This window comes from Podarcis erhardii, assembly GCF_964252035.2.
Source record: "Podarcis erhardii genome assembly, chromosome: 9".
Lineage (NCBI taxonomy): Eukaryota > Metazoa > Chordata > Lepidosauria > Squamata > Lacertidae > Podarcis > Podarcis erhardii.
The window spans coordinates 7,358,226-7,374,812 of record NC_138512.1 but is presented as its reverse complement, the minus strand read 5'-3'; the positions used below and the strand labels follow the sequence as shown (position 1 = coordinate 7,374,812).

At 45.0% G+C, this 16,587-nt stretch overlaps 1 protein-coding gene across 2 annotated transcripts in view; it reads left to right on the top strand.

Moving 5' to 3' along the window:
- Positions 1-16,587, top strand: part of CCDC33 (coiled-coil domain containing 33) — a 154,476-nt gene that overhangs the window by 136,971 nt on the left and 918 nt on the right. For both annotated transcript variants that reach the window (XM_081876254.1, XM_081876253.1), the window contains 7 exons: positions 9,379-9,574; positions 11,034-11,122; positions 11,790-11,921; positions 12,783-12,873; positions 13,798-13,925; positions 15,872-15,958; positions 16,088-16,207. In XM_081876254.1, the coding sequence (XP_081732380.1) occupies positions 9,379-9,574; positions 11,034-11,122; positions 11,790-11,921; positions 12,783-12,873; positions 13,798-13,925; positions 15,872-15,958; positions 16,088-16,207 (843 nt within the window). The remainder of the gene's footprint in view (positions 1-9,378; positions 9,575-11,033; positions 11,123-11,789; positions 11,922-12,782; positions 12,874-13,797; positions 13,926-15,871; positions 15,959-16,087; positions 16,208-16,587) is intronic.

Genomic DNA, 16,587 nt, shown 5'->3' with positions numbered 1-16,587 from the left:
TTATTATTATTATTATTATTACCCTTTAATCAATGGATTGATGATATGACATCACTCACAACCTATGAACAGACTGCTTACAGGCACAGACTCTGTTTGGATAAATAGGATAACATTTGGACAGAGTTATGGCACTTTCTAGAATCATAGAATTGTAGAGGGGGTGGGAACCCGGCGGGTCATCTAGTCTAACCCCTTGCAATGCAGGAACCTCAGCTAAAGTATCCCTGGCAGATGGCCATCCAAACTCTGCTTAAAAACCTCCTAGGAAGGAGAGTCCACCACCTTTTGAGGGAGTTCATTATACTGTTAAATGGCTCTACCACCAGAAAGCTCTTCCTGATGTTTAGCTAGAATCTCCTTTCTTATCATTTGAATCCATCGGTTTGGATCCTCCCCACAGAGTAGCAGAAAACAAGCCGGCCCCACCCTCCACGTGGCAGCCCTTCAGATATTTGAAGATAGCTCCATCTTGGCACTACCTACAAGCAAAGGCAGTGTGTTCCCATCCACCCCCAGCCTCAAGAGGGGTTTACGAAAAGATAAAACAATAAAACCAAGGGGGGAAATACAACAACAGTTGAAAATCTACCCCTAGTTTAAATGCTAAAACAGGTTAAAATTCCCATCAACTTTCTAAGCATCTGGGTAGGTTTAATAATAATAATAATAATAATAATAATAATAATAATAATAATAATATTTATTTATATCCCGCCCTCCCCAGCTGAAGCTGGGCTCAGGGCGGCTAACAACAATCAAAATAATCCAACGATTCTAAAAACATTTCATTATAAAAATTAATTAAAATCAAATTGATGGCAACCAATAAGCAAAATTCTGTGCAGATTGCCAGAGGAGGGGGGTTAGGCTGCACCCTGGCCAAAGGCCTGGTGGAATAGCTCTGCCTTGCAGGCCCTGCGGAAAGATGTCAAGTCCCGCAGGGCCCTAGTCTCTTGTGACAGAGCGTTCCACCAGATTGGAGCCGCGGCCAGCCTAACCTCTCTGTGGCCTGGGATCTTCAAGATGTTTTTATTTGCAGACCGTAAGTTCCTCTGTGGGACATACCAGAATAAAATAATAAATTTTATTTATCTAAATAAATAGATTATTTGTCTAAACAAGAATGTTTTTAGCAGGCGCTGAAAAGAATACAGGAAAGATTGTGCTGAGTTGAGTTGTGCTGTGTTGTGTTGCGATGTCCCTATGGAAATCTTTGGGAGAACATGAAGCTATTGGAAGCTTTTTAAAACAAATCTATTAAAAGAAAGATGCTGCCCTCTGCAGCAAAGAAGTAGATTTGTAGAAACGCCCTAGCCAGCTAATAAATAAGCCTTTGCAATGTTCCCATGCTACAACTCACTGTCCTTTGACCATACTGTCAGGGACTGATGGGTGTTAGGGTTGGTATTAAATTTCTATCCCGCTTTTTCTCCCAAAGGGCAGTAAACACCAAACTTGTAAAACAATGCATTTTTAAAAAATGTATTTAAAGCACACCATACATTTAGAGCACATGGTTCCCCTTCCAGGAATCCTGGAAACTGTAGTTTGTTAAGGGTGCTGGGAATTGTAAAGGAGCTCTGCATTATCTGAAGAGGTGCCATTTCATGGAGGAGGAAATTTCGAAGGCCACTAGCACTGATGGCTCCGCTCTACCTCTACAGTTGAAGGCACTAAATGCTTCTGAAAACTACAGGAAGTGAGAAGCCTCTCGTGCTCAGATCCTCCTTATGGGTCTGCCACAGGCATCTGGTTGGCCACTGTGAGAACAGGGTGCTGGACTAGATGGGTCACTGGCCTGATCCTGCAGGCTCTTCCTACGTCTCTTTCATCTCTGTTTGGCAGCCTGTAAGCAAGCACACTAGGGAGATGGGTGGCGCTGTGGTCTAAACCACAGAGCCTAGGGTTTGCCGATCGGAAGGTCGGCAGTTCGAATCCCCGCTACGGGCTGAGCTCCCATTGTTCAGTCCCAGCTCCTGCCAACCTAGCAGTTCAAAAGCACAACAGTGCAAGCAGATAAATAGGTACCTCTCCGGCGGGAAGGTAAACAGTGTTTCTGTGCACTGCTCTGGTTCGCCAGAAGCAGCTTAGTCATGCTGGCCACATGACCCGGAAGCTGTCTGTGGACAAACGCCAGCTCCCTCGGCCTATAGAGCGAGATGAGCACCGCAACCCCAGAGTCGTCCATGACTGGACCTAATGGTTAAAAGGTAAAGGGACCCCTGACCATTAGGTCCAGTCATGGCCAACTCTGGGGTTGCGGTGCTCATCTCGCTTTATTGGCCAAGGGAGCCAGCGTACAGCTTCCGGGTCATGTGGCCAGCATGACTAAGCCGCTTCTGGCAAACCGGGAGCAGTGCAAGGAAGCGTCGTTTACCTTCCCGCTGGACTTCTACTTGCACTTTAAAGTGCTTTTGAACTGCTAGGTTGGCAGGAGCAGGGACCAAGCAACAGGAGCTCACTCTGTCGCGGGGATTCAAACCGCCAACCTTCTGATCGGCAAGTCCTAGGCTCTGTGGTTTAACCCACAGCACCACCCACGTCCCACCTAATAGTTAGGGGTACCTTTACCTTTTAAGCAAGCACCCTACTGGGCACCCATCCATTCCCCTGCCGGGGGGGGGGGCTGAGGCCTTCAGCTCTGATGCCTGGGCTGTGAGTCATATCAGGATACTGCCATAGACAGTGATCTCCAGCAGGCTTCCTCATCACCCGTCAGAAGGACAGGCATTCTCCCCCTCTCCAGAATTCCAGGCAGTCAATCTCCCTGTTCTGCAAACAAACAAACCAAGCTTATCTCTTGGCATCCCATTGAAAACTGGGGCAAGGCCAGGTTCCTGTGAGGTCAGCAGTTTGGCATGGAGGCAGCTCTGTCATGGCCATCCCCGTCCCCAAGTGCCCTCTCACCCCCACTGCCAAGGGAAACTGCTGCTCACATTTGGATTACTGCCTCCTATTTGCTGTGATCTGCTTGATCTGCCCCAAGCATTTGCCTGGCAGGAAATTTGGGTGCTATTTAGTGTGAAGCATGGGGAAAGGATTTGCATTTCAAGGGAAAGCAGCCTAATTAGTCATTTTGGGGGGCTTCTGGGTCCACTCCTGTCACTTGAGGCTCAGGTAGCCTCGGTGGCACAGATTGCCTTAGCTTTGGCTGGTGGCCCAGCTGCGCCCCTATTTGGACTGGAGTCGCCTAACTCCGGTTGTCTGTGCTCTGATGACTGCCAGGATCAATTACAGCAATGCATTGGGCATAGGGCTGCCTTTGAAAACAGGTCAGAGACTACAGCTGGTGCAGAATTCTGTAGCCAGAGTGCTGACCCGGGCAGGGCAGTCCGAGCATGTTAAAGCAATTCTGGTACAGCTGCACTGGCCGCCAGTTAGTTTCTCAGCTCAGTTCAAAGGGCTGGTTTTGACCCATAAGGCCTCACATAGCTCAGGACTCTGGTACTTTAAGGACTGCCTCTCCCCACATGAACTAGCCTGGACCCTGAATTTGGCATCTGAGGCCCTTGTCGGGGGGTTCCCTCCAAGGCAAGTGCAGAGGAGGGAGACATGAGAATGGGCCTTTTCAGTGCTGGCCCCCCCACTTGTGAGATGCTTTCCCCAGAGAGACATGTACCTTCACTATCTCCTTTTAGGCTTCTCTTTACCCAGACTTTTGACCCTTAATTTTGCGGGGTTTAGCTATTTGTGCTCTCTTTCACTGGCCAGAATGTGTTAGACCTGCCTTTGAGAGGAATGAATGTGGTTTTAGGTTTTTATTTTTGCTTCATGCTGGTTTTAATCTTTGTGCTATTTTGTACGTTGCTTTGGGTCACTTTTTATAAAAGAAAAGCAGCAAATAAGTGCAATTAAATTCTTCTTCTTCCTCCTCCTCCTCCTCCTCCTCCTCTTCTTCACACTTTCCAAAACAATATGTGAATCAAAACACAACCATTCTTCAACATTCACACTTCCCCAATTTTGCAATGCAGTTTTCCAGCCAAAGTGTGTTCCAAAGTGCATATACTAAAGTGAGGTGTGCCTTAAAAATGCATGTGTTAGCATGGGAAAACCTTCAAAAATGTGTCATGTTAGGAAAAAAATGATTTGCTTAAATGTGTGTATATGGCAAAATTTCATAAAAACATGTGCGTATTAGCAGAAATTTGCTGATGAGTTTGGCAAGTGATGTGGAGAACTGAACTTAAGGTTGGAAAAATTAGAGCATTGACAGACTTGCCCGTCCCTATTTAGAGCCAATTTGGAATTTATTCTAATCCAGGAGGATCTCCCCCCCCCCAAATACTTTTTATTGCTTTTTTGTAACAACAACCAATGAAACAAATACTCTTACATTAAAAAAATTGTATGTCTTCTTATTTACCCTGCGCCATATTGCACCCGAACTTCCTTCCATCCCTTCAACGGTTTTCATGTCTCAAATCTTTTCTTACAGTTTCTTATTTACACTCCATCCACATCACAAGATTTACATTAATCCTGCTACAGTTTTTAAAGTCTTACAATTACTCCGTATATATTCAACAAATTTACTCCAATCCTTTTCAAACTTTGCTTCTTTTTGGTTCCGAATCTTCTAAGTCAATTTCGCCAGTTCTACGTATTCAAACATTTTTGTCTGCCACTCCATTAAAGTTGGGATTTCTTGGGATTTCCATTTCTGAGCCATTCTAGCGGCAGTCGTTGCGTACATGAATAGTTTGTTGTCTTCCTTTTTTAATTCATCCCCTGTTATCCCTAGCAAAAATGCTTCCAGGAGGATCTTCATTTCCGGCACCAACATTTGGGATCTGTGTAAGAACACAAAGCTTGCACTTCGCCTCTCTCATATCTGCCTTTGTGCCTGCATGTTTTCTATAGCCGGATGGGTCACTATCTTCATTCGGAGAAAAGCTGCAGGTGATTGGGAAAGCATCTTGTGCTGTATGGGCTGGAGGACAAGGTCCCTCTGCTGCAATTCTGCTGACCTTTTTGTGTGCAAACCACTTGCCTTTTTGCTGAGAGACAAGCGGGAGGGAGGGAAGAGGGAGCGCAGTGTGGCTTGGAACAAGCAGGCAAGGTCACTCTCATACTGCGGGGCAGGATCTCGCTGAACCAAAACAGCTGTTGACACGGGAGGAAGTTGGCGTGTGCAATCTGGCCAAGGTTAGAGGGGGTTGGGGAGGAGAATCCTTTTTTGATTGCTTACCTCATGAAAACATAGGACGAGCCCTACAGCTAGATCAGGCCAAATGCTTGCCTTGTTCTCATAGTGGCCAGCTGGATGCCTCTGGGGAGCCCACAAGCAGGCCCTGAGTGCAACAGCCGTGCTCCCCAGTCTTGTGATTCCTAGCAAAGGCCATTCAGAGGCATACCACCTCCCACAAAGGTAAAGGTAAAGGGACCCCTGACAGTCAAGTCCAGTCGCAGATGACTCTGGGGTTGCGGCGCTCATCTCGCTTTCAGGCCGAAGGAGCCAGCGTTTGTCCACAGATAGCTTTCTGGGTGATGTGGCCAGCATGACTAAACAGCTTCTGGTGCAATGGGACACCATGATGGAAACCAGAGAGAACAGAAACGCCGTTTACCTTCCCGCCAGAGCAGTACCTATTTATCTACTTGCACTGGCGTGCTTTTGAACTGCTAGGTTGGCAGGAGCTGAGACAGAGCAAAAAGAGCTCACCCCGTCATGGGGATTCGAACTGCCGACCTTCCAATCGTCCAGCCCAAGAGGCTCGGTGGTTTAGACCACAGCACCACCCACATCCTGACATACCAACGTATAACACCATAAAAAGGTAAAGGGACCCCTGACAATTAAGTCCAGTCATGAACGACTCTGGGGTTGTGGCATTTGTCCACTCCACAGACAGTTTTTCTGGGTCATGTGGCCAGCATGACTAAGCCGCTTCTGGTGAAACTAGAGCAGCACACGGAAATGCCGTTTACCTTCCCGCCAGAGCGGTACCTATTTATCTACTTGCACTTTGATGTGCTTTCGAACTGCTAGGTTGGCAGGAGCTGGGACAGAGCAACGGGAGCTCACCCCGTCGTGGGGATTTGAACTGCCAACCTTCCAATCGGCAAGCCCTAGGCTCAGTGGTTTAGTCCACAGTGCCACCCGCATCCCACACCACCTCCCATACTGGAGGCAATAAGTCGTCACTCTGACCAGCAGCCACAGATGGCTTGATCCTCCATGAATTTGTCTAACCAATCACAAGTTTCAGAAATCAGACCCAGGCTGAAATCAACACATGTCAGCCACTGATGACAAGAGCTACTACAGATGGATCCTCCTCATGACTCGAACAATGAAAAGACATGATGAAAAACCATTTCATCAAAATGTTTAAATAAACACCCATAATCCCAGCAGAGACATCACCTTGCCAACAAAGGTCCGTATAGTTAAAGCTATGGTTTTCCCAGTAGTGATGTATGGAAGTGAGAGCTGGACCATAAAGAAGGCTGATCGCCAAAGAATTGATGCTTTTGAATTATGGTGCTGGAGGAGACTCTTGAGAGTCCCATGGACTGCAAGAAGATCAAACGTATCAAGGAAATCAGGCCTGAGTGCTCACTGGAAGGACAGATCCTGAAGCTGAGGCTCCAATACTTTGGCCACCTCATGAGAAGAGAAGACTCCCTGGAAAAGACCCTGATGCTGGGAAAGATGGAGGGCACAAGGAGAAGGGGACGACGGAGGACGAGATGGTTGGACAGTGTTCTCAAAGCTACCAACATGAGTCTGACCAAACTGCGGGAGGCAGTGGAAGACAGGAGTGCCTGGCGTGCTCTGGTCCATGGGGTCATAAAGAGTCGGACACGACTAAACGACTAAGCAACAACAACAACAACAACTCCATAGGGACGTAAGAAGAGCCTTTTGGATCAGGCCAATGGCCCATCTAGTCCAGCACCTGCTGTCACAGTAGTCACACAGATGCCTCTTCTGGGAAACTTGCAAGCAGGACATCAGCACAAGAGCCCCATAGTTTCCAGCAGCTAGTATTCAGAAGTACTGCTGCCTCCAGCTGTGGCTAGTTGCCATCGCTAGCACTTCCCTTACTTTAAAAAAATAAAATAAAAATTATTTTTCAAGATTTCTAAAATAACAACATTTTCCCATTTATCTTAACACCAAATTCATCTTGTCTGACTCCCCCCGCCCCCAGTTCCCAAATTTTTTTACATTTCTTCCCCTTGCATATAATTACGGTACTTTTCAATTCTTTTTTTTATCTAAGATATCCAATTATCTCATAAATGCTACACCAATCCTACTAATGTTTTAACATATTTACAGTGTTCTTTAACAGAATCTATCAATTTTATCCAATCTTTCTTGAATTTCTTCTCATCTTGATGCCTGATCTTCACAGTACGTTTTGCCATTTTGGCATAGTCTATCATCTTGTTTGTCCATTCTTCCTTTGTTGCTACACCATCATCTTTCCACTTTGGGACAAATAACAATCTAGCAGCCGTGGTAGCCTACATAAATAGTCTCTTTACATTCTTCGGTATTTCTTCCCCCATTATTCCAAGCAAAAAGGCTTCTGGTTTTTTATGAAAAGTTATCTTAAACCTTTTTTTTTTATTCATTATCTATCATTTCCCAGAAGTCTTTTGCCTTTTTGCAAATCCACCACATGTGAAAAAAGTGCCTTCATTATCTTTACATTTACAACATATTTTGGAGGAATTTTATACATCTTTGCAATCTTTACTGGAGTTAAATACCAGCGATACATCATTTGCATATAAATATTCTTTCAATCTACTACACGCCGTAAATTTCAAATCCTCTTTCCACAGCTTTCCCCATGACTCAAGTGGGATATTATATCCCAAATCCTTTGCCCATTTTATCATTACATCTTTAACCTCCTCATCTTTCGCCTCCCATTCCAACAGTAGTTTATAAATTTTTTATGATAATTTTTCATTATACTCTAACAGTTCTTTTTCATACTTTGAGAATTCTTTCCCAAGGCCTCTTTCCTTATCACTTCTGAATACGTCATTTAGTTGGTGGTATTGTAACCATTATTTTAACAGGGGATTTATTTCTCCATAGTCTTTTACCTTCAATTTATTTTCCACCTCTGTTAACAGATCTTTGTATATAGGCCCATTCTCTTTCATGTTTATTTTTTTTGTGAACGTATTGCCAATAATGCTATTTTTGTTTGAACCAGACCCGTAATCAGAGGAGCAGAACACTTCAAACAATGGAAAAAAATATGTATTTTAATTTGTCTGGCAGGGGAGGAAGCCCAGAATAAAATATAAATTATTAATGGATGAAAAACAAAGAGGGGGATTCTCACTGCAGAACCTGAAATTATATTATGAAGCATCTAGTCTTTGCTGGTTGCGGGAATGGGTACAATTAAAGAATATGGATATACTGGATTTAGAAGGACATGATAACAGATATATGGTTGGCATGCTTATCTATGGTATTGAGAAAGTAAAAATACACAAGGGATTCCTGAACCACATTGTAAGAAAATCAATTTTTATCACTGAGATCCTTCCCCACGATGTCAAATTCATCCTTCCCCATATCTCCATAGCTCTTTCAATTCCATTCCACACTTTTACATAATTATCTTTAAAAATATTTATGTTTATATTTGTTAACCATATCCCTAGATATTTTACTTTCTTTACTACCACAAAATCCGTTTTTTGCTTAAATTCATTTTCCATTTATTCTGACGTATTCTTCAATAACACTTTTGTTTTATTTTTATTAAGCTTGAAACCTGCTACTTGTCCAAATTTATCTGTCTTTTATACCCTTGGTATATTTTCCAAGGGTTCTTCCACAGTTATAACCAGGTCATCCGCAAATGCTTTTAACTTACACGCTTTACTCCCTGATGTAATTCCTCTTATGTTTTCATCCAGTCATATTCCTTGTCAACGTTTCTAATACTAAAATAAACAATAATGGAGACATAGGGCATCCCTGTCTCATTCCCTTAGTTATTATACATTTTTCATTTAATACATTGTTTACTGTTAAGTTCACCTGTTGTTCAGAATAAATTGCACTTATACCTTTCATAAATGTCCCCTTCCAATGTGCAACAAAACCCATCTATCCAAACAGCACCAGTGAAAATAAGAGATTCTGGGTGACGTTTGTCTAAACAAGTGTGCCTTCAAGAGCTGGCGGGATGCCAATGCTGATGGGAGTCTTTCATATTTCAGCAGGAGAACATTCCACAACACAGGTGGCACCGGTGGAAAAAGCCCACCTCCATCTTGCCACAAGCTGATAATCACCAGGCCCTGTCAAAACTAACAGGGTGCAATTTGTGGATTCTAACTATCTTTACTGGGTCATGATTCTTCTTCTTTTCCAATGGCTGCCAGGAGATGGACAATTACCATGCAGCCATGCAGAGGATGGCGGATGATATCCTGTCTCTGCGCCAGCACGTCACCAATCTGGAGTCTGAGAACAGCGCCCTGCGACGCAACCTCGCCATGCATGAAGATGTGGGCCGCATCCTGTTTCACGACATAGACCCTGACGTCATGACAAAGGCCGAAATCATTGACAGGATATGTAAGGAGATTGCCTACTTCTCTACCAATCTGTATGACACAGGAGGAGACAGGTGAAGGTCCCCTATGGGGGAAGGATGTAGAGCTTGTTGGGTGGCAGCTAGACTGGGTGGCCACTCAGGTGTTGTCCCCAAACCTAAGGCTACTAGCCATGATTGGTGCATGCTACGTCATCTGTTGGAGGCAGTATACCTCTAAGTACCAGATGGTGGTCATCACAAATGCAGAAAGGGTAGCCAGGCAGTTGACAGATTGCCCCATCCTTGTTTACGGCCAAGCTGGAATTTGGTTCTAACATAGTAATAATAATAATAATAATAAATTTTATTTATAACCCGCCCTCCCCAGCCAAGACCGGGTTCAGGGCGGCTAACACCAAGTATAAAAGCAATTGATTAAAACACAACTGAAAAACAAGATTAAATTACAACATTAAATGTAGCCTCATTTCAGTGGAAACTCAAATCAAAAACTTTTGGGGGATGAAAACGTCAAATCTTCACCAAGGCCAACTATCCAAACTGGTCCTACATGGACCAGAAAAAAGCCAGGGAAGTCCCCAAATAGGAGTTCCATCACAGAAGGGAAAAAGGAAAGAGGGGGAGGGGATCAAATTGGCTCCAAGCCAAAGGCCAGGCGGAACAACTCTGTCTTACAGGCCCTGCGGAAAGAAATCAGATCCTGCAGGGCCCTGGTCTCATGAGACAGAGCGTTCCACCAGGCCGGAGCCAGTGTTGAAAAGGAGGATCATAGGAGGATCGGTGCTTTGAAACAGCCCTGTATGAACACCAACCAGAGCCCTGTGGGAAACCCACAAGCAGAACCAAAGGACAAGAGCACTCTCCCATGAGAAGAGCTCTGCTAGATGAGGTCCATGGCCCATCTAGTCCAGCATCCTGTTCTCACAGTGGCCAACCAGATGTCTGTGGGGAACCTGCAAGCTTGACCCAAGCAGAAGAGAACGGGATGCTGGACTTGGTGGACCATTGGCCAAATCCAACACTCTCTTCTTATGTTCTCATCTCATCTTCGCCTTACCTGGTCATCCTCTGTATTGCTCAGAGCTAAAGCACACAATTTGCTCAAAGTCCCAGATTCAACCCCTGCTGTATCAGGTTTTTTTTAATAAAAAAATAATATGGGAAACACCTTGGGTTGAGACCCTTGAGCAGTGCTGCCAGTCAGAGTGGGCAGTGACAGATGAGATAGTCCAATGGTCTTATTCTATATAAAGCTGCTTCCCATGTTCATAGCCTCACTCCCTGATGTTGAGAACTGGGACACATAAGTCAAGAAGCCTCTCGTATCATGGAATCATAGAATTGTAGGGTAGAAGGGACCCAAAGGGTAATCTTGTCCAATCCCCTTCAATACAGAAGGCAGAGCATCCACCATGGTGTTTGAGAGGCATGGTCCTCCCGGGATGGGGTTTTCTCCAGGCTCTGCCATTTGCTTTTTAGTAACCCTCAAGCAGAAACTAAGTGCTGGGGCTCGGGAGATGGCCAGAATGAAGGACCGGGTTCAAAGGCTGCAGAATGAACTGATTCGGGTAAGCGCTTCTGTGTTTGCCATTCATCACAGCTTTGGAGAGACTCTGCATTGTGGGTAGGAATGGGGGCAGTGATTTATTTGGTCCATATTTTAATAGGAACCTACCTGATTCCCAACCCAGAATTTGAAATGAAACATTGCCAGCCTCCCAAACTCACACTTCACTGCATTTTGCAATGAGGTTATCCAACCAAAAAATGCATACCCAAAGGAGAAAGTGCACACACATGCTTCTCTTAGTTAAGAAAAAGGGCGTGTGTGTGAAAAAAATGGTGATATGTGGGGAGATTTTGTATTAAAAAATGCACTTAATATGTAAAATGCACATGTGTGCGATTTTTCGTGTTCACTTAAAAATAATAATCACAAACTAACATAGAAATTGAGAGAAGTGAACTTAAGATTGAGAAAATGTGAAATGGAAAGAAATGGAATTGGATAGATTTGTCCATCAGGGATAATGGGATTTGTAGTCCAGGAACCTCTGGAAGATCACAGGTTTTCTACCTCTGTTCAGCAGAGGATCAGTCAGTCCCCACTAGGTCTGGGTCTGGGTCTGTCTAGAGTCCTCCACAAAGAAGCCTCTACCACTCACTCCCCACCCCCAAAGAAATCAGGACTGGTTCCATCCCATCTCAAGGGCCTTGGTCCTTTCCCACCACCAGAAAAATGACCGAGAAAAGGACCTCGTGATGCTGCAACGAGCTCACCAGCAGCAGCAAATGGTGCTAAGGAAATACCAGGCCAAGATCGCCAAGGTGCAAGCTCTGGAAGATGCGGTGAAGAAACAAGAAAAGGTGAGGGAAGACGAGTGGGAGAAATGTGAAGACATCAGGGTAGGACTTGGGGGCAGAATCTGGGGAGGCTGCTCAGGAGGGACTCAGCACAAATGGCAATTCAGGTTTCCTGTGGATTGCTGTTTGCTCTGATTCAGCGGTCAAGAGCAGGCTTCTATGGGGAAATCACCAGGGCAAAAAAACACAGTCTCAGAGGTTTAAAGCGCAGACCTGGAACTGTGGCACAGAAAGCTGTGTGGACGAGCCCAGACTAGAGTAAGACACCTTGCCATCTATAGGGCACTCACCCCATAAAAACATTAAGCCCAGAATCTGGTACCACCTCATGAAAGTCACTGTAAGGTCTCTGGTATCATGTGGCAGCTGACAGAATGGCCTATGAAATTGAGCCTGTTCAGCTTCTACTTAGATAACTCAACTGAAGGAGAGACCACCATTTCCCAAGGATGTCTGTCTTACTGTTATACTAAATCTTACCCATGAGGCAACCTCTCCCAGTAGCATAGGTGCCAACTCCCTGGGGCCCTGGGTGCCCAAACACTCACAAAATTCCCCATGAAGGGGCCAGGCAGCCACAAAATTTGGTGCCAGGGCCATGCATGCTGCATGGCAGCCATGGCCCCAGGAATCCATGGTCATGGGGCCAAACTGGCACTCCTGCCCAGCAATTCACTCAGAGCTGCTTCCTTGCCATTTCCATCTTTTGCAATGAAATGTGACTGCTGGTCTATGGCAATGAGCGGGACCATTGCCCTGAGCCCATTGCTGGAAACCAGCACATCACAACCGTCTCTCAGAAGCTTAGGGTGGAGTGAAGGGTCCCCTCCTGTAAACTCACCAGGTGCTTCTTTCCACTGAAAGGTGATTGAGAGGATGGAGATGATGCTGGAAGGGAAGATGAAGGAGCGGTCAAAAGAGGACACCCAGTTTTCAGAAGCACCCCTCGGCTCAGGTGAGTGTGACTGCTGGCAATTTGTGCGTCTCCAGCATCTCTGCTGCACTTGCTGCCATTCAAAGTTGGTTCCCTGCATTGGCAAGGCTCATTTGACAACGTCAAGAAAGCGAGGCTTTCGTGTCATTGCCTCAGTCCTGGGGAACACTCTGCCACTGGAGATTCAGCAGGCGCCTTCTGTGCCATCTTTTAAACACCTGCTGAAAACTTTTCTGTTCCACCAGGCAATTAAAACTACATCCGTCCACAAGGATTAATTGATTTCTCATTTTATGGTTTTATTATTGGAAACTGCTTTGATATATTTTTATGATATAATGATATACAAATATTTTTGTAATTAATAATAATAATAATAATAATAATAATAATAATAATAATAATAATTTTTATTTAAACCCGCCCTCCCCAGCCAAGACCGGGCTCAGGGCGGCTAACAACCAATAAAAAACAAGTTGATTGAAATGCAACTTAAAAAACAAGATTAAAATACAACATTAAAACATTAAAATGCAGCCTCATCACAGGAGGAGAAAGAAAAAAGAAAGAGGGGGAGGGAATCAAACTGATTCTAAGCCAAAGGCCAGGCAGAACAACTCTGTCTTACAGGCCCTGCGGAAAGAAATCAGATCCTGCAGGGCCCTGGTCTCATGAAGCAGAGCGTTCCACCAGGCCGGGGCCAGTGTTGAGAAGGCCCTGGTCCTGGTTGAGGCTAATCTAACTTCCTTAGGGACGGGGACCTCTAGGGTGTTGCTATTTATGGACCTTAAGGTCCTCTGTGGGGCATACCAGGAGAGGCGGTCCCGTAGGTAGAAATCAGCTGAGCTTGCACCCCTGAAAATGTAAAGAGGCTTTTCCCTACTCCTTTTTGCATCAGCTTTCTCTTTCCTTGAGTTGAGCATCTTCTGCTGTCTTTACCCCTAGTTCCAGGTGACAGCTGGTCCAAGGGTCTCTACTCCACCTTGATGATGGAGAACATGAGGCTGCGAGACGAACTGGGCAAGTCTTCCTACTATCGTTCCCCCATCATATTGCAGCAGCAAGCGCTACCGGTAAGATGTTGCTGTTCAGCAACCATCCATCTTGTGCACTTTCCCTGGACAAAATACCTTGCAGAAATAAAACAGGGCATTTGTCCTGGATTAAATCAGGACAGTTCTCATGTGCATAATTCTCTGTTGAAATAAATCAGGACAGATGTCCTGTGCATAATACCCTTTTGAATTTACTCACATTTTACATTACTATGCAGTATATGATAGTAGTAGTAGTAATAATAATAATAATAAATTTTATTTATACCCCACCCTCCCCAGCCAAGAGGTGGCTAACAACCAATAATACAAACAAGTTGAATGAATACAACTTAAAAACAAGGTTAAAATGCAACATTAAAACATTAAAATGCAGCCTCATCACAGGAGGAGAAAGGAAAAAAGAAAGAGGGGGAGGGAATCAAATTAATTCCAAGCCAAAGGTCAGGGGGAACAACTCTGTCTTACAGGCCCTGGGGGAAAAAATCAGATCCTGCAGGGCCCTGGTCTCATGAGACAGAGCGTTCCACCAGGCCGGAGCCAGTGTTGAAAAGGCCCTGGCTCTGGTCGAGGCTTATCTGACTTCCTTAGGGCTTCCTAGGACCACTAGGGTGTTGCTATTTATGGACCTTGAGGCTCTCCATGGGACATACCAGGAGAGGTGGTCCCGTAGGTACGAGGGTCCTAGGCCGTGAAGGGCTATAAAGGTGAAAACCAGCACCTTTAGTAGTAGTAGTAGTAATAATAATAATAATAATAATAATAATAATAATAATAATAATAATAATATATTTATACCCCACCCATCTGGCTGGGTTTCCCCAGCCACTCTGGGCGCCTTCCAAGAGAACACTAAAATACAATAACCTATTAAACATTAAAAGCTTCCCTAAACAGGACTGCCTTCAGATGTCTTCTAAAAGTCCTATAGTTGTTTATTTCTTTGACATCTGATGGGAGGGCATTCCACAGGGCAGGCGCCACCACCGAGAAGGCCCTCTGCCTGGTTTCCTGTAACCTCACTTCTCACAGTGAGGGAACTGCCAGAAGGCCCTTGGTGCTGGACCTCAGTGTATGGGGCAGAACAATGGGGGTGGAGACACTCCTTCAGGTATACTGGGCCGAGGCCGTTTAGGGCTTCCAAGTTCAGCACCAACACTTTTAATTGTGCCTTTTTCTACACATTACTTTGCTGGAGAACTGCATTGTAAATTTTGGGTAAGTGCAAATTTCAAAGGATGGCTACAGTTCAGTCTATGGATTGTTTGGAAAGTCTGAATTAGGTATTGCCTTTAAATGCAAACTGAATTTCCTTTCCGATTTTCTTCCTCATCCCCAGTGAAATTCAAGGTAAGGCTGCTTTCTGATCCCCAGAGTAGTGTGGATTAGGTCAGTTATTATCAGAAAGTGTAAAGAACAAATTCCTTGAGCATCCATGGTATTAGCTAATCCTGGACTAAGACAAAAGTGAGGGAGATGTCTGCCCTCTTTGGCACTAGCCCATAATTAACCTATTGTGACTGGGTCTCTTCCCTGACACCTGATCCTTTTGATCAGAAATCCCAGGTAGTGGCGTAGCATGGGGTGGGGGGGGTGAGGGGGGCAACCCACGCTACACCACTGCCCAGAGGTTGGACATGAGAATTTCTGCATGCAAGGACACCACAAAGCTACGGTCCTCCACTAAAGAGATGGGAACATAGCAAGAGGGAGGCCTCTTTAGGCTGATCTCCAGGTGAGCAGAGCTGGGTGGAAACAAATAACAGGTGGCAAATAATGCAGTTGGGCAGAAGGTTTTCAAAGGAAGAGAGACTGAGTATGCGGAGAAGTGGGTGTTTCAGGCAGTCTGATTCCATGGGTCTTTGCAACAAGTTAAGTACTTAACCCGCGGTACCACTGTATTATCTTTTTCGTGCTGCTTCCTCTCTTCTTATGTTATAGAACTTTCTCTCCCCACCCTACAGGATACGTTTTCCAACAGCAACGAAAAGCTCTCTTTGATTTCAAAACTGGAGAGGGCAGAGGCTCGCATCAATGCCTTGGAGTACCAGGTAGGGGGCTTCTTTTTAACCTTCGCATCCGTTGGCATGAATTCCAGCTCTACGGTATCCTTTTTGAGACAAGGCAACCAGAACAGTGCACAAGTTTGTCAAAGGGGTTGTCTGTTCTCTCTGCCACAGCTGGAGGAGTCTGCCAGGAAATGGGGGCGAGAGAAGCAGGACTACAGCACCCGACTTCTGGAGCGCGATCTTGGATTGGACCTGTCACCGACCCCTCTACTCTTAGGGGACACGTTGCTGGTGAGTAACTAGCATAACAGTGGGCAGGAATAGAGTTTCCCAGGGTAAGTTATGATGGCTTTCTGGGTGGGCCTTAGGGAGACATCTATGTCTAACCGTTTATACCAAGAGTGGGGCAGTTCATCCCATTCCTTCCTGATCTAATTGAAACAGGCATTGGCTGACATCCAGACCATCACAACTTGGGATGGAAGCATCTGTCAGTTTCTATCCTCTTAGTTTCTCATTTTTCCACCCTTAAATTTGGTTCTCCACATTTCTGCATTAATTTGCAAAATAAACAAACAAATAAATCCTCATGAAAATGCACTAGTGATTTTAGTGCCAATTTTTCCTAATAAACACATCTTTGTTCGCACTTTTGATTGACATACATATTT